This window comes from Leptonychotes weddellii, chromosome 7, assembly GCF_054177405.1.
Source record: "Leptonychotes weddellii isolate Sample4059 chromosome 7, ASM5417740v2, whole genome shotgun sequence".
Lineage (NCBI taxonomy): Eukaryota > Metazoa > Chordata > Mammalia > Carnivora > Phocidae > Leptonychotes > Leptonychotes weddellii.
The window spans coordinates 10,108,840-10,135,406 of record NC_138375.1 but is presented as its reverse complement, the minus strand read 5'-3'; the positions used below and the strand labels follow the sequence as shown (position 1 = coordinate 10,135,406).

Sequence of the window (26,567 nt, the reverse complement as noted above, 5' to 3'; positions counted from 1 at the left end):
AAAAAAAAAACCTTAAGAAAGTTCTAGAATATTAAAATCTAAACACATTGAATGTGTTATTAGACACTTACTGTTTTCCAGGGAATCAAAACATTATTTTTCTTTATTTCTTCTAGTCACCTTTTTTCTGTGTAAAACCAAAATTATGACAAATGAGAAAATATAATTTGATTTCTGAAACTCAGTTTACACACAGTAATTCAGATGCTTATCTTTTACATAAAATTATCTGTACACATTGGCACCTGCTTTGAATTCAAAACAAATACATAAGCAGGTAACAAAATAATATAAACAAATAATGAAAGTTCTAAGGGTTGACTTCTATGTAGAAGAGTACTCAGGGTCAGGAGATAGTGTCAATCAGGGCATCCTTCTTGGAGGAGGTAAGTTGTGAGTCAGATGGCGAAGGATTTGAGAGTCAAGGATTAGTAGAAAGAATGAGAGAAGCAACTTTAAAACAGGACTTATAATGCTGTGTTATGAACAGGGAGACACTCTGTTTTCAGGCTTTGGACAAGTCACTTTACCTTTCTGACTGATTCTTCACCCGGGCACTTGTTTTCTCCTCTGAGCCCCATATTCAAGTGTAGAATGGCATGAGTCCAGATTTGGGATGCCCTTCCTGGAGAGGGTAATGAAGAATCTTGATGGAACACATCTAGAATTCCAGAGAGAGGCCCTGGGAACCAGGTAAGGAATGAATAAGGAGATCTTAGGTGGTAATGCCACCTACCTCCAGTTCCCACATGTTTTCTCTGCCCTGGACCAACTTTTGTGCCCTATCCCTTCTCTCAAGCACTTGGGGTGCTCCAGGACTTGTCTTGGGTACTGGGCTGGTCCTGAAAGATTTGCACTCAAAGCATCAAGGGTCAGAGCCCCTCAGGGGTGGTTTGGCCAACTCAGCCTGACCAGGGGCACCCCTCTCCCAACCCTCTCTGCCTGCCTTTCTCAGGACCCTGGGAGTGAATCCACATATGTCCCTCTCGTTTCCTCTGTTTATCAGTCCTCTTGAGTCTTTAGTGGGATTTATTATATTCCAAGTGGCTTGTATTTGCAGTTTGGAGTTCTGCAAGGATCCAGTAGTAATTTAAAAGAAATTTTTCTAAACTGTTTTTTTTTTTTAAGATTTTTAAAATTTTTAAGTAATGTCTACACCCAACGTGGGGCTCAAACTTACAACCCCAAGATCAAGCATTGCATGCTCTGCTGACTGAGCCAACCGGGTGCTCCAAAATTTTTCTTAAAGCAGTCAGGGGACATAGAATTCCTTCATGATTAATTTCCAATATATAACATTATTGTAAGAGATTGTGACTTGTGTGATTTTTGTTCTTTACAATGTATTAAGGTTTCTTTGGTCTTATTAGTTTTGTTAACCATAACCATTTGTCACTACAGACCAATAGTATTATTTGGGGGACTATAAGGTTTAATATATTTCTATTAACACATTGTTTAGAACATCCTTTTATTATTGTTTTTCTGTTAATATTGCCTGTATTTCTAACAGGCTTTGCTTATTTTATGTTAACACTGTTTTTTTTTTTTTTTTTTTTTTTAGCACATAGCTACTATATACTCATAGTGGATTGTACCTTTTATAAAAATGAAGTGTCTGTTTTGGTCCAAATCTTTAAGGCTTTGTCTTTAATTCTGCTTTCTATGACAGTAATGAAGCAGCTATTTATTTTCTGTATGTGTGCTGTATCTTTATCCAGTCTTAGAAAGAGCAATTACAAATCAACAGAAAGAAAATTACCAGGAGAAAAATAGGAAGGATAAGAACTGGAAATTCACATACGCACATCCCCTGCCCCCACCAAATGCCCAATAAATATTTTTAAGATGTTCAGCCTCATTATTGTTAAATATTTGCAAGTTATACTAGCAGTGGGATTACAGTGACTTATCATTTCCCATCTATCATGTAGGCAAAGATAAAATAAATACATTTCTCATGGGAACCAAAGGGTATAATATTTAGGGAATACTTTTTCTGATAATTTATTGAAATAAATAAGCAGAGATTTATACGAGGATTTGTATACAGGGATATTCTTTGTAGTACTTTTTTTTTTTTTTAAGATTTTATTTATTTATTTGACAGAGAGATAGAGAGCACAAGTAGCCAGAATGGCAGGCAGAGGGAGAAGCAGACTTCCCGCTGAGCAGGGAGCCTGATGCGGGACTCGATCCCAGGACTCTGGGATCATGACCTGGGCCGAAGGCAGCCGCTTAACCGACTGAGCCACCCAGGTGCCCCTCTTTGTAGTACTTATAATAGTGAAAAATCAGAACCAATCTAAAAGTTAAGAAAAAATATATTGGCTAAATAAAGTCAGGTCTATCTAATCAATAAATGTGTAACCATTAAATCATATTTTGAAGAATATTGAGTAATATGAAAAAGTTTTTATGATACCTTATAAACTAAAAAGAGGTATATGTATGTTTGTGTGAATATATATGTATATATACATATTTTAAAAAAATTTGTAGAATATGTATAAATACATATTTTTTTTTAAATTTATTTTTTTAAGAGAATGGGAGATGGGAGAGGCAGGACATTTCTCATAGAAGACCGACTGGCAGAATATATGTTAATAGTGCTCAGATTTTGTTGACATTTATTTTTACTTTCTCACATTTAACTTTCTATTTTCCACAATAAATGTGCACTATTTTTATAATAAAATAATCAAAAACTATTTTAAAAATGTTCATATTAGAATTGTTCATATTAGAATAGGTTAAGGAGTTTAAGTGAGAGAATGATAATACATTTTACATAACAGAAAATGATCAAAATCATTCAAAGTGAATTTGCTATGTAACTATCAATATTGGGATCACTATATGGATATATTTCATGTTTTTCTTCTTTAGAGATTGATATACAAATTTTTTGCCTCTCTGATGTGCCATCTTTTGTGCAGTCAGGTCTATTTTATCTTTTATAATTATTTCATTATTTAGTTTCATTCATATGATATAGGTAGACAAAGTTTCTAAATTAGGGATTTTTGAAAGGGAAACAAGTAAAGGTAAGTTTCTTATGGATTAGAGTTACAGAAGAGGAGACTTTGGCTTCTCTCCCATTAAAGCATTCGACAATTTCCCCATCATTCTTTTTTTTTTTTTTTTTTGTAAATATAAGACAGTAAATGTAAATTACTGGTAGCCTTGTAGTCTTGAGACATGGGTCCTCTTTGCATTTCCTTTGCTCTTCTGGCAAGTGAGTTCTATTTCCAGCCACTGGATGGCAGCTAACCTCCATTAGTAGTAAGTTGTTTCCAGATTCTCTCTTCCATAGTGCAGACTGTGCATCATTTAACGTATTGTGTTTGAAAGGAAAAAAGAAAAGAACTCAACATGTAGTATCGCTGGATTAATCTCATTTTATTAACCTCCGAATGTAAGATTTTATAGGGCATAAGATTGAAGTGCTCTATGTCTTGTAACGGGAATTCTGAGGATTTCTTTTTAGAAAGAAAAGAAAAAAGCCAGATAAACCTAAGCTTGTTGATTGCAGGCACAGTGCTCCTTTCATGAGTCTGTAGATCCATTATTAATAGTAGAGCTTTACCATTTTGACATTCCACACTACAAATAATATTGCAACAACAGTCCCCTGTAAGGAAATATTTGTCAAACTTAGCTGATCACTCAGAGCAGTGGTAAGCTGATGCTCTGTATACTGAAATTCATTCATATGAATAATTCAGTTCACAAAATTCCAGTCTGCAATTCTATCCCACTTGATAATCACTCAGTAAAATGATAATGAAGAAGAGCACCAGCTTGTATATTCCAATGCAAGAAAAAAATGTGAAAGTTGATCATGGTGTATCCTTCATGCTTCAGTCTAGGCTAATAGAGGAAAACGGAAATGCAGAATAAGCAAGTGTACGTCCTCTATTCAACTAATGGCACAGACCAGACAAAGTGACATGTATAGGAGGGACTGGAATTTGCCTTTCACACTCATCAATGGTTCCTTGTACCGCACACCCCAGACACCACGATCACCACCTGTGTCAACAAATTAAAAAAGAAAACCAACAACAAAAATGAGAACAAAAATGGCGTGAAAAAGGAAACCTTCAAGAGGATTAAAAAATAGGATAAAAATTTTTAATAGATTAAAAAAATTACTCAACAAAAAATATCATTTTGGTTTATTACGGAATAAGTGATTTAAAAAATGATCCCTTGATACATATATTTAATAAATACCTATTATGTGTCAGATGCTGTGCTAATCATGTTATTCAAAGCTCTTGTTTAAAAAAAAATCCTAGTACAAATTGTATTTCTAAAATGTAATTATTCAGGTTGAAAATGATTAGATTTGGGCGCCTGGGTGGCACAGTTGGTTAAGCAACTGCCTTCGGCTCAGGTCATGATCCTGGAGTCACAGGATCGAGTCCTGCATCGGGCTCCCTGCTCAGCAGGGAGTCTGCTTCTCCCTCTGACCCTCCTCCCTCTCATGCTCTCTGTCTCTCATTCTCTCTCTCTCAAATAAATAAATAAAATCTTAAAAAAAAAAAGAAAATGATTAGATTTAAGGAATGATAAATAGAATTTCAGAGAAGGGACTCCTGAGACTCTGGAAGAACTTCACAGAGGAAGGGACATGGGAACAGATTCTTGCCACATGCATGGGACCTTGGCCTGCACAGAAGGAGGGGAGTGTGTTTCGGACAGATTCTGAAGGTACGTTTGGAGACCAACTTGTACCCCCATTGGCAGGAGTGGATGGCCAGTGGAACCCTCGCACCAGCTGGTGTTCGTAGGGAAGGGCAGGAGGTGGTTGAAGCATTTTCTTCAGTGTTGCACGGTATTGGCAAGGACCTCTCTTCCCCTATAGAGTAGAATAAATATAGGTCTCACTTTCCCCTATATATTAGAATAACATTTTAATATTTTTTTTTTAAAGATTTTATTTATTATTTGACAGAGAGAATGAGAGAGAGAGAGCACATGAGAGGGGGGAGGGTCAGAGGGAGAAGCAGACTCCCCACCGAGCAGGGAGCCCGATGCGGGACTCGATCCCGGGACTCTGGGATCATGACCTGAGCCGAAGGCAGTCGCTCAACCGACTGAGCCACCCAGGCGCCCACATTTTAATATTTAAATAAGAGTTTTGAACTGAGGTTCACAAGCTTTAATCTGTGCAAGAGTTGGATAGAACTAATTAGGGAAAATGAACTCCAAGGCGAATGCGTGCCATTTGGAAAACTTTCCACAGAACAAATTGCTGTGATTTAAAGATGTTTTCCATTTCATTAATTTTCTTTAAAAAGAGAGAGAGCGAGAGAAATGTAATTCCCAAATGGGGATAACAGTTTGGAGAAAAATTGCCTTCAGCCATCGTTCTTTTTGTGGTAATTACCTTAACATTTTCTCTTAGGAGACTGCTGTTTTCAGCTTTGTGTATTTCCTGGATTAGAAAAGCAATAGATTTTCTCCTATTGCTCTAGATCCCTCAATGAATTAACACCTTCAACTCTTGTTTTTCCCCATTTTGTTATTATTATGTGATAAGCAATGGGCACTTCCTGTTTTCTTCCTTCCATTGTTTGGCAGGGAAACCCACTCAACTCACCACGCTGGGCTCCCTCAGTCTGCCTTAGCCTCAGGGTTGATGGTTCGGCCCTCATTTGTTTGAAAATGACGTTCTGAATGGCAAGGAGACTGGTGATGATGCGAAGGAGACGGTGTGAGATTTGGTTGGGAGATGATTTTCCTTTAGGCTTTCCCCGTAAGGTAGGAGGGAGACTGAAGCCCATAGGGAGATTCTGGGAGGATGAGGGAGACCAGGAGGTAGAGGGTGGGGGGCCCCACTTGCTCAGGAAGTAGTAGTGATACAGTGCTGCAGGGTGGTTCGCAGGGAACAGGGAGACACTGTTCTAGAATTTTCCATTGCAGTAGATTCAAATGTTCACCCTTTGCTTTGGGAAGGGGGAAGGAAAAAAGTGAAAAAGCAGAGAGGAAGCATTTTTTTCCTGGCCTGCTGTAGCTCACTTTCAGGACACTTCCCTCAGGAACATATTTCCCCTTATTTTCTTAGGTTATGAAAGGAAAATAGTCCAGACTTTATTTAGCTTTTCAATTTTTCCCTTTACTTTTTTGTGTGCTAGTGCTCCTACCTTTTTAAAATTGATTTAAACTAATTTCAAAACTGAGTTTTATGAAAAGTATTTTCTTAAGTTTTAAATCTTATTGCATATTAAAGGTATATTTTATATACATTGGCTCATGAGCTTTGTAGGGGCCACCTGGATTCTTACGTACCTTGATAGGTCCTTACAATTTAGTACTTTATTGTTGACTAATTATGGTTTTATCTCTTTTGCTAGATTATAAACTCTTCATATCTTGTACACGAATAACATTGTGCTGGGCATATCAGAGACGCTAAATAAATATAATGGTGGTTGACTTTGGTGAAATTAATGAACTATACTAAAACATTTCCTTAAAATATATAACACTTCTTAAATCACACCTAAAATATGGAATTAATTTCCTTACCACCTAGAAAAGGAATTATGCCACCAGATTTGATCCTTAGGGTCTTTCTTTGTTACCTTTCGTTCTCTTTGAAACAGGAATCTTCCCACATTTTTGATGGTGTAGTTTTTGAAAGTTAAAATAATCCCGAGAAAGTAATTGTTCAGATTAATTTCATGTCAAATACTAAATCACCAGGTAAGAGCTATGTTTTAAAAAATCTTGCCTTATCCTGGCCTTTGTGTTTTCATACCTGGTATATTTATATCCCCATGAAAATCAAATTCACTTTAGTCAGTGGAAATTGATTTATATAATTAACTGTATTGACAGTTTTCAGTGGAAGAGTTAATAATAGAAAATCAGGAAGCTGGCGGTTCTTTAAGAAGCAAAAACTAGGTATTGCATTATGAAGCATTGTTAAATGTACTTACGATAGGAAATGTATGTATACCCTAATATTAATGGTGTCCTTTTATCTCTGCTGTCAGGGAAGTTGCGGTGCTGGTTTTGGTAAGAAGTAAGCATTGAAACTCATCCTTATAGAAGCTTCGAAAGAACATTTGGTTTGCAGAGTGTTTATATAATTTAGTTTTGTTAGCAATAAAAACCAATTTATTCTTTACATATGCAGTAATAGACTTTATGTTTGCTCTCTGAAATGATATTTTAGCATTTTCGCTGTGGAAAGAAACACCGGTGTTTGAAATTTGCCTTGTGAAATCTATAGGTAGTAATGATCTTTATTGTAAATTATGTCATGGTCTTTAAGAAAGACGAGATGTAGAATACCGCAACAGGTGAATATGTTGGGTTATTTTTGTTTTCCTTGGCAATATAAATTTTGCTTTGTTGGTAGCAGAATAACTTATTTGTCACTGTGGTTTGTTTTGGGGTTTAAAAACATAATTAGCTCCTGGGTGAGGTTATGAATGGACTGTTCTTCCTTCACTGAATAAAGCAATGTGAGGACCCAGAAATATAGTCGCGACAAGACAGCTCCATCTCTGGTCTCTAGGAGTTTGCAGTGGTGGTCAGGGGTGACCAGAAGCAAAGCATCTCAATTTGCCCCGGAACTCTGATCAATTGCTCTCTTTCTGAGGTGATCAAATCATTCTAGGCTCTGGCTAGAAAATCTTCCTTTGATGTCTCCCCAAGTTTATCCTTAAGCTTTTCAAAGAGGGGCGAACCATTCTTTCCAGAAATGACTGCTTGGTTTCAGTTGCATGGATTTTCTATATCTGATCACATTCTTGGAGTCAAATTTTTTTCGGCCTTACAAGTCAGTGCCTTTCATGTTCCTGCCAGATTCCTTGGCATGGTCGTGACTGCTAACCACTGCTTAGCATATTTGTAAATGTGTCTTGGTTATTTTCATGGGTTTTTATTTATGATAAAATCATAGTAAACGGGTTTGCAAAGTCCAGCTATCATAAGTTGGGAAGTTCTTCTGCATAGCAGTCATTAACATGCTTCCAATGGGAGAGTGGTCGAGGCCCTAGGCTGGAGTTATTCTTCATTGCCTTTAGAAGATGGCTCTTGAGTGAATCAACTAATAATTTCTAATATTGGGACTTGATTTTGCACTGAATGACATTTGATTCACTTTTCTCTTTAAATATTTCTATAGAAAAGGAACAGGATTTTGAGGTTACCATGTTACAATATTTTGGCACAAGAGAAAAGCAAAAGAGGAACTGAGTACAATATTGAGTTTTTTTATGTTTTCTGGTGAACCTAACTTTACATTCTCTTTCCTGTTTAACCAAAATAAGCACAAATAGCAGATACCCTCAAAATGACCGCCCAGGGAGACCTGGGCCCCTGAGACTCATTTCTGCAGCTGTAGTCATGAGCTCCTGCAGAATTGTATGTGGTGGGAGTCAGCAGGAGCAGGTGGATGTGAGTTGGGGAATTTCTCAGTATTATTTATTGCTTCTAGACACCTTCAATGCCAGAGACCAAATCTTGGTATGGGCAGTGACTTATGTCATGAAATAGTTTTCTCCTAAATAAATACCTGGTAAACTAAATCAGAACCAAAAAAGAGGGACCCTGAGTTGGAGTTTTTGTTGTTTTATATTTGGAAAACTGATCATGCCTTTGTGCCTTCAGATGCCCATGTGGAACGATAGCAACTAAAAGGTAATATAACAGTAAATATCATTTGTGTCTACTGCTTTCACAAAGCAAGAATTATCACATTAGTAAGGGTTCTCTTTGTATCTTTGTAATTAATACTGGTCTTATATTTGCTTGGACATTGAATTTCTGAAAGAACAAGTAGTTAAGGCATAGGATCATTCCCAAGCTGTTGATTATCATTTAGATTATAACTATAAACAGAATCTGATTAAAGAAGCATTATTTTTCTCAGTTGTATGTGATATGTTACTGAAATTTTGGTCCTAAACAAGGACTGACTGGTATAACTAAGCTAGGCAATATGATCTGGAAAAGTTCAATATGGACAATTATAACCATGCTAAGCAGCCAACCCCAAAGCCCAATGCTAGAAGGACTTACTATAAGGAACTCTATGATATGCACCTAAGACTTGATTTCCATATATCCATTCAGAGTTGCTGAGCCTTAGGTTTAGGTTTGGGAGAAGAATTTTTTTAAAACACTGCAGCATTTATTCACAAGGAACAAGTATCATGGTTCACGGAGCATCATTTATTCAAGCTTTGGGCATCTAGAATGGAAAAAAATTCCTATGGGGAAAACAATATTATCAAAGATGTCCTAGCACTGCAATGTTAAAGTGATCAAAATCATTTCAAATGATTCCAGTGATATCAGAATTTTCCCAGTGTTTTGTATGAGAATGTGATAAGATTGTACATGAAGATTTCATATTAAGAGAACTTTCTGGTAACTTTAAGCATGCTGTATGCATGAGGTCCAAGTGGCAGAGATCACTCACTTAGGCCATGCATTTTGTTTGGAGCTGGATGGTGCCTGCAAGATTATCTTGCCACCTACCTCATGTTATTCATGGGGAAATGGTGGCCGGTGTGGCTGGTGGTTTATCAATGTTAACTAAGGAGCATGTGGGTATCAGGATCAGAAGTGTGGCTTCCCAAACCAGGACAACACTACTTCTATGGAGCTAAGTGGAAGTGTCACCAAGGAAAAGGCAAGAAAAGACGGAAAGAAGTTCCTGAGATTCTCTTTCCTTTGGCATATCTCTCTTCTGGTCCCCAAAGTTCCTAATCCTTACACTTTCTACTTGAGAGGCTCTGTACGGAAGGAACAACATCTGGAAGATGCATTTAGCACAGAGCATCCCTCTTCCTCCAGGCTCTGCCTGCAGAACTTGGATGTTCTGTTTAGTGTATGCTTGACTCTAAATGGATCAGCTTTCTGAATCCTCCTTTGGGATTTTTCCTGCCTTTCCCCCCTTCCTCCTTTTTGAACTTTGGCAGATGAGACTTTCAGTAAACCTATGCATCTTTCTTAGCTTTTGCTGTACAATTTCAACGCATAGAAATAGGGGCAAAACCAACAACCCATACCACTTCTTTTGAAGCTCTTAAGATCATTTCCCTGTGAGGGGAGGCAGCTCAAATCATTATTGAATGAATATATTTTTCATTCCTTTTTATTAAGAGTTTTTTTCTTCTATTGTGATTTTTAAAATTCTGATAGAATCAAGAAAAAAGTACTGGATGTTTTGCTCTTGCAGATACAGAGTTCGTGTTTTCAAGATGAAAAGACCCATAGGAAAAGTATAGAATGAGAGCTTTGTTTACATTTCTTTAGTCATCTAGTCTCCAAAATGTTCTTTCTCCAGATTTCCCCATTCCTGTTTGAGTTATTATGATTCTTCCCTTTACCCGAGCTTGACAAAATGGAACCCATCTTTGAAACCTGGGTCTTCTTTCCTCCATCACTGACTGTCAAGTTCCATCTGTCTGTTTTTTCCCATTCCTTCTTCAACCAGGATTTGTATGTAGAAATAGCTTGGAGGTAGCAACATGGAGGCTGGGACAAGAGGACTTGCCTCTTTTTATTTAGCTTCTTTGTTTGCTTTTTGAGTAGCTTGGGTGACCCCCTGCTTCCGCCCCCTCTATCAAATCCTTTATTTCCTCATGCCCAGGATACTGACTTCAGTCTTTTGCCATCCCAATCCTTCCTGCATACAACACTAGCATAACCTTCCTAAATAGGACTTTAACCAACATACTCTTCAGTGACTCCCTAATGCCTGCTAGGACCATCCACCTGAGGTTGACACCCACGGTTCAGCCTCCACATACCTGTCAGAGATAAATCAGTCATGTATCCTCACAACTGTAGCACAAGACAGGCTTTCTTTTGAATTCCAGTCTCTATGCTTTCTTCATTATTTTTTCCGCATGTTATGCCCGACCTCTTCCAATTTGAATCTTGCTCTTCTATAAGGCTTGACTTAAATCCTGCCTTCTCCAAGAGGCTTTCTTTGATCATCATTTTTCATCTGATCTAAGTCATCTTCACATACAGGACATAGAACTGTTTCATTTACCAGTAAGATGAGAAAACAGCTGTCAATTAAACTAGGATGCATTGCTTTTCTAGAAGTTTAATTTAATTGAAAAAGCTGTCTTAGACTTACTTAAACACAGATCAAACAAGCCATATATCCCTCTTGTGCATCCATACAAAAATAAGTGCAATGAATTGGCTAAGAAATTTCTAAAACTTCTTCATATTCAGGGTGTGACTCTTCTGGGATTCTTTCCCTCCACAGTCACTCACTCTGTAAGTTGTGATGCTGGTGTTTTCTTGATCTTCCCAGAAGGTGTCAGTGGAAGATTTTCAGAAAACAGCCAGGACATACATTCCTTCCTCAAATGCGTTGCCAGTGGTTTATTCCCATCGAGGTGCTGCTGTGGCCCCATCAAGCCACCAGAGGGACAACTGAGTTTGCACAAACTCTGGTAATGACAACTCCCTCATGAAGGTGGCCGACCAACGGCAGTTACAACGCTGCCTATCAGATGCACCTAATTTCGATACAGTAAAAAGTACAAAAAAGGGGCAACTCAGGATGGATAAAATATGGTACTTTCTCATCCCACTGAACGCATCTGCCATTTTTATGTGCTGCCCGCTGTATCATTGTTTACAAGGCCGTTAAACTGATGAATGTGTTTGGATCTGCTGGCCTCAGTAACACATTCCTAGAGATGGAAATCGGCAAAAAATGTGTAGATGGTGACTGATAAAACTTGGATCCATTTCTTTCTTGGGACCGACTCAGAAATCAAGACCAAAATTTCCAAACAGCCTTAGACTGGAATTGGTGGGTTACGTTCAATTCCTTGGGAATTTCTCTGCAAAAAGGTAGCTCTACCTTTTTTTGCAACTAAAAAATATAGTTATATGTTTCATCTATGAGATGCCTGTGAGGATCCAGGAATTTTACTTAGAATTAAATCATCACAAGTTTCGTGGGTAGGTGGGCTTATTTTCTATTTCACAACTTAGGAAAGAAAAGCTTTGATGTCCTCTTGCTGGAAGAGGACCAAGCTGGGATTTAAATCTGGGTCTGTCTGACCTCAGTGCTTGTACTTTCTATTTCAGCACACGGCATAAGTTGTACACACAAGGCTGCAAGGCCCCGAGTAGGTGACTCTCCATAATTCAGGGATGGAGAGCCCAGGAATGTGAGCACAACGTGGTCATAACTCAGAATACAGATCCAGGCGAATCTTGCACCGTCTTTGCTTTTTCTAAGGCACGTTTCACAATTTGTAATTATATCTTATTTATAATTATAGATTTATCATTATGTTATTTGTTTAATATCTTCCCTCAACGAAGGCAGGAAGGATGGTTTTTCATTGATTCTGAGATGTACATATTTCACATTTTAACATCTGCGATTTCAGAATGCCTCTTAAAATTGAGGTTGTGTTTAATTGGTAGCATTTTATCTTTCTCTTTGAGTGTTCCATAAAATAATTATGCATGTCATAATTAATGTTTTACTGTTTGATTATGTGTTTTTTAATTAACTGCTCTATGCTTCATATGCAGTATTGTTGCCTTGCCCCATATAAGGCACTCACAGACATTGTTGAATGAATGAATGAGTGAATGAATGAAAGAAAGAAAGTGGAACTTTAAACCTTGCCTGAAGGTACTTGGATTTCTGGATGAAATCTCCTGCCTCTGTGAGGCCCATTGTCCACTCTTATTTTCTCATTGTGTCTGATTTAAGATTTGTTTATGGCCAGTATTCTCAGCCTGGAAGAGTGTGTTGTCTGCCCAGATAGGGCCGGAGAGACCCTGGCCTAGGAGTTCCTGTAGGAGGAGTCTTGCCCACTGTTGCCTGGTGGAAAGCACTCATACGGAAACCCTCCTGAGTCTTCCTCCAAGTAATGTTTGACAACTCTTCTCCAGCAACCAGAAATCAATTTTATTTCAGGCCGACAATGAGGGGGCAGATGGTCAGATGTAGATTCAGGCTTGTGCTTTGCCTTGTTTGTGCTGCTAATGACAATTCTCAGTTAGCCTCCTCCGTTTGAGGGGATCCCTTAAGACACCTGCCCCTGTCATGCCCAAGAGTGGTTGAAATTCAGCCATAGAGGTTGGAAGACTTTGCAGTTTACCATGAAGCCTCAAGAGAGCCACAGTTACGCCTGCCAAACACAGAATGAATGCCATCAGCCATCTGTGGAGATTTTTCCAGAAGGTAACTCTCCCCAAAGAGATAATGTTGTAAATGGGCTGCTGGAACGAGGACAGTGCCTGACGTACCATTAGGGAAGCGCTGTGTAATGTAACTAATGAAAGATAAGCAGACACATAATGAAGTGTAACCTCTGTCCAGAGGTCATGCATTCACTGAGGATTCTTGGGACTGATACTAAGATGCTGAGCAAGGGAGATGAGAAAATACTGCTATTTGCTGGTGACCTTTTAACACCACGCAGAGGAGAATGACTTGTAGTCTAGATACCATCTTCATTCACAGTTAGAACAGGAAGCAGCCTCTCACCAATACCCAGAGGTTGATTTCAAAAATGTCCCATAAACAAACTCTAACTTCCTATGCTCTATTTTTTTGCTTATATTCAGGTCTGAGTCTTGTCTCTTGTATTAACCCTACACATGGAGGCCACTCCCTAGTGTTGGTGTTAGTGTTGACCAGGTGAATCTCCCAAGTTCAGGTACCAGACTCGCCTCCTAAGCAGTAGGTGTTTTAAAACCAAATTAGCATCTTCACTTTCCTGTCAGTCTTATAAGGTTAATTAGCAGAATATTAGCTGGATGAGTCCTCTGTTTCCTGATTATCCTTGGGATTTGAGTTCCCGAGACTTGAACTCCAGGGTCTAAATCCTAGATTTAAAATGCCCATCCTTAAGTGTCCTGCTTTTTATTCATCTTGTTGAGAGAAACCATACATATTAGAGTCCTCAGATCATGCTGGCTGTGGTTTGCCGTTCTTGTCCTCCCAGTAAGGATGATCAAGATGTTTACTCACATAGAATAAATTACCTCGGTTTATTTGTATGTGCAACTGGGTGAGCAAAAGTAATTTATGGACATCATTTGTTATTTGCATATGAAATAGGCTTCTGTTCTTTATGGGGAGGAAATGGCTCCTTTGGGTCACAATTAGCCTATCTGGCAATTAGTCACAATTAGTCACAAAGCTGGCAGTTAATTGTGCACACAAAGTTGTTGAGGCAAAGTAATCCTGAATTTCTTGACTTGAGCGATTTATTCAGAGTGGCTTTCTCTGCTTTCTATTTTGATACAGTCTAAAGTTTCTCACTGTTCAAATAAATTATTCAAATATCTATTGACTCCAAGCTTACTGTTGGGAAGCGTCTAGAATTAAAGGACCATCAGGAGTGTTGTAACCGAGCAGTTCAGATGCTTTGATTGGCTGAGGAACACGCCCGAGAGGCACGGTTAAACCATATGGCTGTCAACAGCATTGCCCTAACAACAGGCTTTGGAACAGAGGAGAGGCCCAAGGGGAGAGACTCTAGAAGGAACCCTTGAATATGGTGAATAGTACATGCAAAGTGGAAATGTGAGGGTGGATTTCTGGTCCTTCAGAGAAGTTTTCTCTTGAAAGCTTGGTTGGATGAGGAGTAGGCCTCCCCGAGTTAGAGGATCATTCAGGAAGAGCTCTGACCACTGCATGCCCTGAACAGACTTCTGTGATGTTTCGGATCGGTAGGAGACAACTCTGGAAGCAGAGCGTCACCCGTATTTTAACGGTAAGGAGCTGTTGTCTGTAAATTTGCAAGGGCGTCTTGGATGATCATATTTCACACCTGGGTGGAAAAATACCTAAAAACAATTCAAAGTCATGTTCTGATGCATTTGTGAGAAACGTGTTTGTTTACTAATGTTTGGGTGGTTCATAATGCTACATGCTGATATTTCAAATACAGAAAAAAAAAAAGGGGGACTGTATCTTCCGGCTTTCGTGCACATTGCCGCCCCAACAGTAACTACTTGGAGGGATACATGCTGAGTCTTTGGGGATGATGCTCAGTCTGAGGGGGAGAAATGCCTTCAGGACGCGTTGGTGACTTGGCATTCTTTCAGACCTGGAAGGTTTTTGTTGGTAACCGGAGATAGTCAAGGCAGATTCTAGGCGGCAAGTTCTCGAGGCTCTTTGGAATCATTCCCCCTTTTCTGTAGGCCTGGACATGAGGTTACAGACTGGGAGATGCAAGGATGTGCCTTTGGAATCACATTGAAAAATGAACTTCCCTGGCAAAGGGCTCAGCTCTGGGGTTTTTCTTAGGCAGATGCAGAGAGGGATTTGGAACCTTTTCCTGCCAAGGGATGTTGGGAGAAAGGTGGAGGTTGCTCTAGGACTCTGTTCTCAACATTAACCCACGCTTCCTCAGGGCGGTATCTCTGTGTTTGCTGTGCATCCCCAGCAGCCCAGGTGATTCTGGCTAGCCTTGCAACCTGCTCTTTCACCACCAAACAGCAGGGATGCAGTCTCTGCATTGCTCAGCACTGCGCCACCAGCCACCCTCCACTTCCCCAGTCCCACCATTCTGATGCATCCTTTCCAAGGTCAACATCTTTCAGCTGAGCTCTGGAACTTGTTTGCCTGCAAACACTCATTCTTTAAGACCAAATGCCAGCAGCACCTCCTCTGAGAAGCCCTCCTAGCACTTTGCTTCTGCATCTGCTAGTGCCCTTGTCCTATCGCAGCAGGGAAGTGACATTTGTCTACATATCCCCTTCCCTCACTAGATTGTGAGTTCCTGGAGGACAGGGGTGATGGGCTTTCAGGTTTAGATAGTCTTCCCCTAGCACAGAGCCTGACACTGATAGGCCCTAATTTTATGCTTAGTTAATAAAGTGAGTGAATTAAACTTCTCACGTGTCTGAATATTTTTCCTGTACCTTACTACCAAGTCTAAAACATTAAACTCGATGATTTTGTATCTTGACTATGTATGGTTTAATGAATTATATTCTTCTTTGGCACGAGCTACCGTTTGGAAGTAAGCTTTTGGGGGGTTTCATTTCTATATTTTGGGTGCTGGTTCTGTTCTCTCCACTGAAGAATGAGATTAACAGAATTACCTCAATAAGGTTGCAGTGTAGTGTGTAAATAATTACACATTTTCTACATAGTGCACTGATACGACAATTTATTAAATTATAACTTTGTGACCTAAAATAATCAATGACCAAGATTCCAAAGCTACTTAACATAAAAACTATAAATCTCTATGTCCAGAACCTTGGTCTGAAGGTATTACTGCAATGATGCTATCTTATAATACAAATAACAACCAAAAGTACCATAAGCTCCTCAGTTTAGAAAAGTGAAGCCATACATCCTTTCTGTTGTATAGTAAACAAAAATGCTTTCCATGAAAAAACCTGAAATAATTCTGTATATATTCACTCACTTATTTACAAAAATGGGCCCAGATATGTCTGCCTTCTTTCTGCTTTTCTCATAGATGAACAGAGCTTAATATGAACTTAAAAGTGTTCAATGGACATGAGTTCCAGACTTAGGGATTCTGTTTTCTTTCCTCCTCTAAAATTAAACCGAAATATGTAATTTTGCTGGTTGACTTTGTTGACTTTCAGAAGAAAACTCGAAAGGTTTGTGACGGTCCTCTTGACTTAAATTCACCTTAATTGCAAAGCTGATTTTAAAATGAAGAATAGTTCTCTCCTATCTGCAGGGATGTATATTGTTCATGTTTTGCCATGTATGCACTTGTGCTAGGGAATATTGTTGCTCATCGAATTTCAGATTGCTAGGCTTTTCTAAATAGTGATTCTCGGGGGCATAGAGACTGGGTGGGGGGGAAGAGAAGGGGCAGGCCCCTTGGGGGAGGCACAGTGCCTTCCCCTGCTGAGAAACTCTGCAGGTGGGGCTACCATTGTTCCTTGAGAGTGCGTGGGTAGAAACCAAGACAGAAAAGAACCTTTGCTCTCAGATATCTTTTGAAAGTTTAAAGGGTGTGTGTTTTGTTATCCTCTGGCAAAACAGCCAAACAGGTCTCAGTGTACTCTGTTCATCAGGCCCAGGCATGTTCGGCCGGTGAACACATTTCACACATATAATAGAGTATACAATATGAAAACAATTCTCTTGCAGCTCAGGGAGGTGAATGGCTCTAGGATTCAGCTGGGGAGTGGGGAGGGGGCAGGTACTACTTGTTAATGCTTCGGTGCGTATTCCTGAGCCTGAATGAGTTAATGCTCAAGATGCCCAAATCACCGTCATGCCACAGCTGGACCCTGGGAGAGCGCGGTTAAGGGCAAAATCCATCCGTGCCACAAAATCCATCCATGCCACAAAATCCATCCGTGCCACAAATACCTGTCGAATGCTTACTTTGTGCCAGGTGCTGCTGTATTCCATGACTGGGCAGCTGGGAACACTTCTGGGCCTCATCAAGTTTAGGGCTGAAACTAGTGCTAATGGTCAGCGTTGGCATCATGCCAGTAATGAGAAGGAAAAAAGACGTCTCGAGTTGGAGTCATCCCAAATTTATGCCCCTGGACTTTCTCTGTTAAGTTCCTACCTCAGGTGACAACCTGGTTGTACTCCTCAATCACGATCAGTTCATAAAATGATTTCCTTTGGAGCAGTGTTGTAGGTTAGAATTGCCTGAGAAATACCAGTGCTCAGGGCCCCCTTGGGACAAGATAAGTTAGAGTTCTGGGGTAGAGGTAGGCATCAGTATTTTAAAACTCCCCATGATTCTAATGAGCAGCCAGCTTTAAGTACTCTGGTTTATTGTGATGAATAAGGGAATTTTTGAATTTCGTTCCTGTGCCATAGGTAATGTGAATGGTGGCATCATATATATTTTGGCTTGTGGGTGAAATTATATGGCTACTTGAATTATATGGCGCCTGTGGCCAGAGGGAACTCTTGGAATTCCACAAGAGAGGTATTCCTGATTTCCATTGTGGGGTGGGAGGGAAGATAGAATATGTGGCCATGTGCAGGCCCACTAAGGACCTTTGATCAGATCTCAAAATTTGGTGTGCAGAAAACAGAGTGTGAGTTAGAATGTGGATGATGGAATGTTGGGGGCAGAGAAGGTTGTGGTGATGGGGACATCCCTCCAGCAGGTCGTGGTGATGGGGACATCCCTCCAACAGGTTTTGGATAGATTTGGGTGAAAAATCCACATATTGTAAAAGGTAAATAGGGGATCTTTTACTGGCCTGGAAAGAATGACAGATAAGGGTGTGAGTAAATGGGGAGATTTGGGGGTCCTGAGAACTCCAGCGAAAATAGACAAGATTCCAGAACTTACTTTTAGGACAAGAAGATTGATGGGATCTTCTCAGTTTAAGTGCTGTCTCTTTGCAATGGAGGGGAGCGCAGCTCTCATTGTATAAAGGAGGACTTCACTGTAGCACCTGCTGTGAGTGGGATTAGCCATTGTGGAGTGTCTTTTCCTTCCAGAAACCACTTTGCTGGAGTGCTCTTCATGTGGGAAGGAGGTGCCGTGCGCTTCCTCTGTGTGTGTGGCCCTTCACCAGGAGAAATGAAAGGATGGGGCTAAGAGAAGGCAGGATGTGAAAAGCACAGTTAGGAGTGGAGAGTTGCTGGGCTGTGAGCCTCCCAGCCAGTTAAAGATCAGGTTTGGATGCTCTAGGAAGCATCACACAACGGCCACTCCCAGGGCAAATGGGGCCCTGTGGGTCAAAATGAAAATGCTGGAAAAGAGGAAGGCTTCCTCTTCCAAATAAATTTGTTGGAAGACATAGAAAGTGGGTTGACTTTGTAGAGAGGTCTCTACATGGAAGTGAGCAGGAGAACCACTTCCCTCCATTTTCGTCAATCAACACATTGAAGTAGGATATAGGTGAGGTAAGCTTAGTTATATTTGCTGTAAATTGAGGGAAAGCTATAATCCACATTCATGGTAGGATTTTGTGCAGTGGTTTATGCTTGAGACACAACAGTATTGAAGACCTAGGAGCTTATTGACTGAATTCCGAGCCTGCAATCATGGGCTCAGATTGCACTAGAATAATGTTTTCCAGCCCTTAATTACTTGAGAGTGGCTTGTAAATGATTAATTTGGTTAATTTATCCACTCATTAGATATCAATTGAGGCTCTACTATGTGCCAGGGACTGTTCTAGGCCCTGGGGATATTGCAAAAATTAAAATAGAAAACATCCCTCTCTGTGGAGCTGATACTCTTGCAGGAATGATGAGATTTAGTTGATATTTATTTTATTTTAACCCTCAAGAGATAAGGAGGATCAGGTTATACATGTGGCAGATTACCAATAATGAGGCATTTCAGCTGGGCATATGCTTTGAATAATTTCTTTTTCTGCTCATGGATTTGCCTGATTCATCCACAGTTGGGGAAGATGATATAAAGTGAAGCTAACTGACCTCAGATGATCAAACCCATGTCCTTGGCCTCTTTGGTACTGTGTTTCATCAAGTGATTAATTATCTGTGGACTTGAGATTGATATTGAGAGCCAAAGCAGAATCAGTCTCAGAGGTACTTACTGTGGTCATTTAAGATAAGGAGTTTCACCTGTAATTCATGGACTCACTTTATTTACAGTTATCTCCAGTGAGGATTTTAATCTAGATTATACTCTCCTCTACCATGTTTGTTACATTGCTGTATGCATCTGTACACATAAAAGAACAAAACGCCCAGATCAAGAAAATAGAAATATATTCATTCAAAGATATGCAACTGACTGTCAGCAAAACAGATCTCTTTCTTTTTCTCACATTCATACCTGCAACAAGGCTACTCATGTCACCTGGAAAAACTTTTTTTTTTTTAAACAAATATTTTTTTGGCTGCAGAACCCATTCCGTGCCCCATACACTTCACTGTGCAAAGGCGTCCAATGAAGACCTGGGGTATACAGTATGATATAGATAAAAGTGAAGTTGTTCAGGCAAAAGCAGCAACACTGGGAAAAGCATGGAGTCCAGCCTACTGGCTGCCCAAGCAGGGAGCCCACCTTCTAGGCACTTTTAGGAGTTGAGGATGGAAGGTTACCGTTTGCTGAGACACAAGAGTGCGATGAGAGAGCTGGACTCAGGGCATGCCAGCTCCATAGTGCTAGTCCATACTAGCACTAAAATGTCTCTGGTGTAACTAAGAAAATGGCACCCATTAACCTCAGTTTCCTCCCCCCCCCCACATACACACATACAGCTCCTTCTATAACCCATGCAATGTATATGGGGAGACCCCCAAGAGTGCCCTAGATAATCCTTGAGTGGAAATTTAAAGAAACAATGTTTATAGAATATCAATTTGAATGGACGCGAAATTCTTGGTAGCCTGGGACAACCATGTCTTGGCCTGGCCCTGCAAAGACAACAAGGCTTGGTTTCCCAGTCCTGCCACTTACTGAGCTGTGTGCTCTTAGGAAATTGTTCATGGTCCATAGTCTCCGTTTCTTTGTGTAGAGATAGTAATGTCTGCTTCGTGGGCCTTTTGTGACAATGAAACCTAACCGAAGTAAGTGAGTGATGACTAGTAGAGCTAGAGCTATAACACTGTCACCTGGGCAAACAGAGTGAAATGTACTCTGACGCCATCAGGAGGGTTAGGGACAAGGGTGTCCCTGCTCAGCCACAAAGGGGCTCCTAGACCCGACATTCACTTCCAGTTGCCAGTGATGTCAGTGGGGTAGACCTGGGTCTGAGACAGACCTGCCAACGGGGCTGGGCTTTCTAAGGGTGGAGGGAGTTTAAACATTTGTACAATTAAAACATTTTTTTTTTTTTAAAGATTTATTTATTCATTTGAGAGAGCGAGAATGAGAGAGAGTACATGAGAGGGGGCAGGGTCAGAGGGAGAAGCAGGCTCCTCGCCAAGCAGGGAGCCCGATGTGGGACTCGATCCCGGGACTCCAGGATCATGACCTGAGCCGAAGGCAGTCGCTTAACCAACTGAGCCACCCAGGCGCCCCAATTAAAACATTATTGAAAAGTTTTGTTCCTCCTGAATTTTAATGTCCAGGGTCAATGCCTTGGTCATGCCATTTTAATTCAAGCGCTGGTTGACTTAGTATTATTTCAAGACTGCTCCCAATTTAATCTTCACAATTACCTTTCAGGTTTGGACCTGTATCTTCATTTTACGGATGAGAGTAAGGTCTTTCATATGGTTGGGGATTGTCAACCTGGAGGCAAAGTGAAATGTTTGTGGCCTGTATACAGGCATGCAGACTTGTGCTTAACTGTAGAGTCAAAGGCAAAAGTTAGTATATTAAAAAGATGGAATGGGTAGGTTTGTCATGAGAAAACTTCACAGAGCTCTATTATGAAAGCACATGCTGTGGGTCTTTGTTGCGATTCGTATTTTAAAATCTCATGTCTCTTGTCCGTGTTAACTTTTGATCCAATGAGAAGGAGCTCCGACGGTGGAGAAGGAATGGCACTTAGCTGTCAGCTCGTCTAATGCTTGGAGTGTGGATTTACGGAAATGAAAATCTGGAGAGGTTGACTGACAGATGCAAGTGGCAGAGCCGGGACCGGAACCCAGGACCCCTCTGACACCCAGGGCTTGTTGGTCCACATGAGCTCTCTGAGCTAGCACATTAGCTACCCTTTTCTTCCAGGGTGGCCGCAATGTACCTTGTCACCAAATCGCAGAAATGTTTGACTACTTTCTAGGTTTCTTTGGACATCAAATAGGTTTCCCAGCACCTCCCCACCCCCATCCTTTGGTGATTGCTCATGCAACACAAAACAGTTTTAATGTGACTCTTAAAAAAATATTCCATGGTCCACCTATTGCTGTTTTCATACCACTCCACTCTCCCACTCCAAGTGTCCTTCATGTTGAAACATGGAGGCCGACAGGACAGCCACCTCCAGATAGCCGGTCACTGACTGCTGGTTGTTGCCATTTCCTAGTAGCCAGAAAGCTGCAGGCTTAAGTGTATGGGCTGACAGTGCTCCGATCTGGTCACTAAATACTTGTTTGACGTTACTGACCTCTTGTGATAGTAAAAAACCAATTCCCTCATTGTACCAGGATACTTTAGGATATGGCAGTGAGAGTTGAGATGAACAAACATGGGGTCTTTCCTCTACGTGGCTCCTGGGGCTTGCTTCATATTACTTGTCTTTAGAGATACAACAATCAGTTTATACAAGAACATACTTGTTGCTTAACATGCTTTTTAGCATAGCTTTGAAAACATTTACTTTAAAAACACATTGATAATTCTCTTTGTACACATGACACTTCTTTGGAATTTTTCTTCCTATGTGATACTTAAGTAAAAATAGAATAATTAGTGTTCTGTTTTAGGGACCAATCTCTCCTTTCCTCCACTAGAATATATATAATTTTTTTTTTCCTTTGGAGTCTTATAAAATCAGGTCACAGAGAATGTGTTGCCATGGTAGAGTCTTATTTCAGTTTCTCTATTCTTCGGGAGCCTTCAGTTGCTTCACATCCGGACTCTTCTGGTTCTCTGGTTCTTTTCTTTCTTTGTTACTACCCAGCATTGGCCATCTTGTTTTGATGTCCGATTCCTGGCTCCCCTGATTGCCCACCATGTTCTCAAGCTGCTGAAGCCATTTAGTACAAACCCTGAGAGTTCACTTTGAAAAGCATTTTTTCCTCCCTGCTAAGAAGGAAGAAAATAGTCGTAACAACAGAACATTGTCCTTGTTTTAGCCATGTTTGAAAAAAGATTTAAATTTACTTCTATTTGATGTTTATGGAATGTATACTTTGTGTCAGGACCCGTGTTAGTTCCTCTAGGGAGAAATGGCAAAAAAAAATAGGTATATTGTTTGTTATTATTTTTTAAACCTTAATCCCTCCCTCCACCCCCAATTCTTCTTTCGAGCAGTCCCTTCAGGTTCTGGAAAACAAATGTTAATTGCATGGGTCCAGGGATGGCCTTTCAATCCCTCTGAAATCCCCAACTTTTTCTCGTCACTGTTTTTTAAGTTCTTTTTGTGTCTTAAAAATTCTTTCTTTTTCTTTTTTTTGAGAGAGAGAGAGTAAGAGTGTGCATGCAAATGGCGGGGGGGGGGGGATGGGGAGGGACAGAGGCAGAAGGAGAGAAAGAGAATCTTAAGCATGCTCCACACCCACCTCAGAGCCCGACAGGAGGCTCCATTTCATGACCCTGAGATCATGACCTGAGCTGAAATCAAGAGTTGGACTCTTAACCAACAGAACCACCCAGGAAGGCACCCTCAAAAATTCTTTCTTGATTATAAATTCCCCTCTATCTACTAGTACCATGCCTCTTTCCTTTATAGTCAAGTTCCTGGAAAGAATAGTTTATATTCAGTATCTTTGTATTTCTCTTTTCTCAATCATCTTTTTCTCAAGCATACATCGATTTGCTTTCTGTCCAATCAATGAAATTATTCTACAAGGATTACTCTATTATCTACTGCTGCATAACAAACTACACCAGAACATAATGGCTTACAGCAGCAAACATGATCTGTTATCATCTCTCTTGAGTATGTGGGTGATTGGGCTCAACTGGGGGTGGTGGTTCTGCTTCACGTGGCATTGGGTTGGGTTGCAGTGATCTGTAGGCTTGACTAGGTTGGAATGTCCAAGATAGCTTACTCACATGGAGAAAAGTTGGTTCCGGTGTGTTGGCTAGTTTGGCTGGGGCTGTTGACCAAAACACCTTGGTTTTTCTTCCATGGTCTCCCCATGTGGCTTGGACTTCTCAGCATGGTAGCTGGGTTCCCAGGGGGCATTCCCAAGCACAAAGGCAGAAACTGAAGATCTCCTAAGGATTAGCTTAGACAGGTTTTACTTTTCCGCACATTCTTTTGGTGAAAACTGGTCATAGGGCCAGCCAAATTCAAGAGGAGGGGACGTTCATGTCATGGTCATATTGCCAAAGAACTGTGGGATGCTGCAGCTACAAACACAATTAGTTACTAAGGATATCCTAACTGGTGTATCCATATTGTTGAATATTTTGCAACTATCACAGAGATAGGAATAGCCTATATTAAAGTAGAAAAAGGTCTGTGGTATATTATTAAGGGAAAATGCATAAAAAATTTTATAGTATAATATAGAGATGTGTGTATACATTTGCATATGTTTGTATGAGCATAGTGCATATGGAAGGATATGCTTCAAACTGCCCACATTGGTTATATTGAACATGCCTTAGTATTATAATCAACAATCAGTTTAAAGGTAAGCAATGGTATTCAGAAATCAATTTTAAGACCTGATAGGAATCTGTAGACAAACAATAAAGGTAGGAGATAATGTAGGAGAATATTAGTTTAAAGGCTTAGGGAATGTTTACAAAAAATGGGAATCTCTTTTTTTTGTGTGTCTATTGCATGTTTATATATGCATACAAATAAATCTGTAAAGATTTAGAACAAAATAATTGCAGTAATAATTTCTGGATGACAGATGATTTTTCTTTTTCTTTTTTCCCTTTAGCTTCTCTGTATTATACAATTTTAAAAACAATGAGCACATCTTATTTTCATAATAGAATAACATTATTTCTAAAAATGGAAGATAGTACATAAAAACTGGTACCATTATGGTGTCTGTTATCTGAATACTCAAGGCTTGAAAAAGCAATAATCACACGAAATTATTATAAAATGAATCCATTTGAGAACAGCAGTTGTCACATAACATTTTTGTTCCTTTCTTACAGCAAAGACTGAAGGAAGAGAAGGAAGCCAAACGGGCACGTTTGGATGGTAGGCATGACTACTTATTTGCGATTGTAGCTTCCTGTGTAGACCTGGACAAAACTGAAGTGGAAGATGCCATTCTTGAGGGGAATCAGGTGAGATGCATTTGATTTCTCACTGACTTGATTATGGAGGGCACAGAGAGTCTATTGACCCAGTCCTATGGCAGGATCTGTGCTGGGCTGTGGACGGGGTGTCTGTTCTAACACGGGCAAGACTCCATTCTGATGGTACAGGTGGTGGCATATTGACCTTAGGGCTCTCCAGCTCTTCATGTTGAATGGGGTACTTACAACAGTCATTTAAGTTCCATGGTTCTGACAGCAATGTCTGCATGTTTCTGAATCCAATGAAGCTGAGTTCAGGCGCCATCTTGGAACCTGAGTTTGGAGAATAGAGTCTTCTCTCAGCTTCTGATTTATTGTGTTTTACATGTATCCTGTTCTAACCTGGGTGATTGAATTGTGCCATAGTTTCCTGGCTTTGACTTTGGTTTGGCAGCTGAATCTGGTTTCTTTTGTTCCTGAACTTGACTTCCATTTTCTGCCATGATTTCCTTCCAAAATCTGGGGTGTGATTTGATTTTGGAGAGGGAAGATCAAAATATGGGGGCACCATATTTCCTGAGCACCAAGGAAGGCATATCTGGAGCGCTATGATGCTTGCTGAATTCTTGTTGTTGTTGTTGTTGTTTTATTTGTTTGTTTGTCTTTTTAGGCATAAAAATAGAGAGGGTGAGTCCTTTCTATTGATAGGGGTGTCACACTATTGATAATGTTATTTAGTGGTATGTTTATAAATGTTTAACAACCAGCTTTGAGCAAGAGGGTAGAGGGAGGCACTATTTTGAGTGTTTGGTGATTTCTGTGATGTTAATACTCCCATCATGGCTGATTCCAGACTATCAATGTGATGTTACTAAAGGCTTAGCTGGAAAGAGTTGTGATCAATTGCCTGTCATGAACCAGTATGAGCTGGCTCCAGCACTCCCCTGGCTTTGTTTCTTCCTGCCATGTTACTCTGGCGGGGTCACCAAGAGTCAGTGGAACAATGAGGGATGGATAACACTCAAATGGCTCAACTACAGGATGGATCAATCAGGGATTGAGGAAATGCCCTTTTCCTCCCCTTTCTCCTCCTCATCACAGCTAACATTTGTTGAATATTTACCAGGCGTCAGTCTCATCTAAGTGACTTTCATCTATTATCCCATTTAATTTTCGTAATGCCAGGAGGTAGATAATTTTATTCCCCCAAAATGGAGGCATAGAAGGAGACAGAGTCACTTACCGGATTCAGTCTTAGAGAGATTGTGCCACATGTGAAATGCTTAACTCTGCCCCACTTCCCAATTCAGACATCTGGACTTGGGATCGTGCAAGTGGAATAAATGAGTAAAAGTCTGGAATTGTAGGAAGCCCAAGTTAAACTGCCTTGTCATATTCAGGACCCGGAAGGTCAAAACCTGGAGGTTGAAAGAAAACATCCTTGCTTGGGCTCACAAGCAACGTAGAGGGGCAGGAGTTTCAATACTGGCCTCTTGGAAGTACCTCCTTCACATTCTTGGCTTGAAAGTTAATCTCAACGAAGGCATCCCATGCAGCCCCATAGTTCTCAATCAAGGAAGTGTGATGAAGGAAACAGGGCAACTTGCTCTTCCTTATATATATATAATAGTTATGTCTATAATATGGGGGAAATCGAAGGGGGCTTATTTTTTCCACAGTTAAATTTTCACACTAGAGTTTATCATTTGGAAACATTTTATTTTAAATTGTGGTAATGACATAGAATGTAAAATTTACCATCTTAACCTTTTTTTTTTTTTAAGTAGGCTCCACATCCTACAACACTGAGATTAA

General features: G+C 40.1%; 1 protein-coding gene across 5 annotated transcripts in view; it reads left to right on the top strand.

The window, feature by feature from the left end:
- DNAH5 (dynein axonemal heavy chain 5) overlaps positions 1–26,567 on the top strand; it is a 259,439-nt gene that overhangs the window by 34,872 nt on the left and 198,000 nt on the right. For all 5 annotated transcript variants that reach the window (XM_081825908.1, XM_081825907.1, XM_081825906.1 and 2 more), the window contains exon 2: positions 24,666–24,800. In XM_081825908.1, coding sequence (XP_081682034.1) covers positions 24,666–24,800 — 135 coding nt within the window. The remainder of the gene's footprint in view (positions 1–24,665; positions 24,801–26,567) is intronic.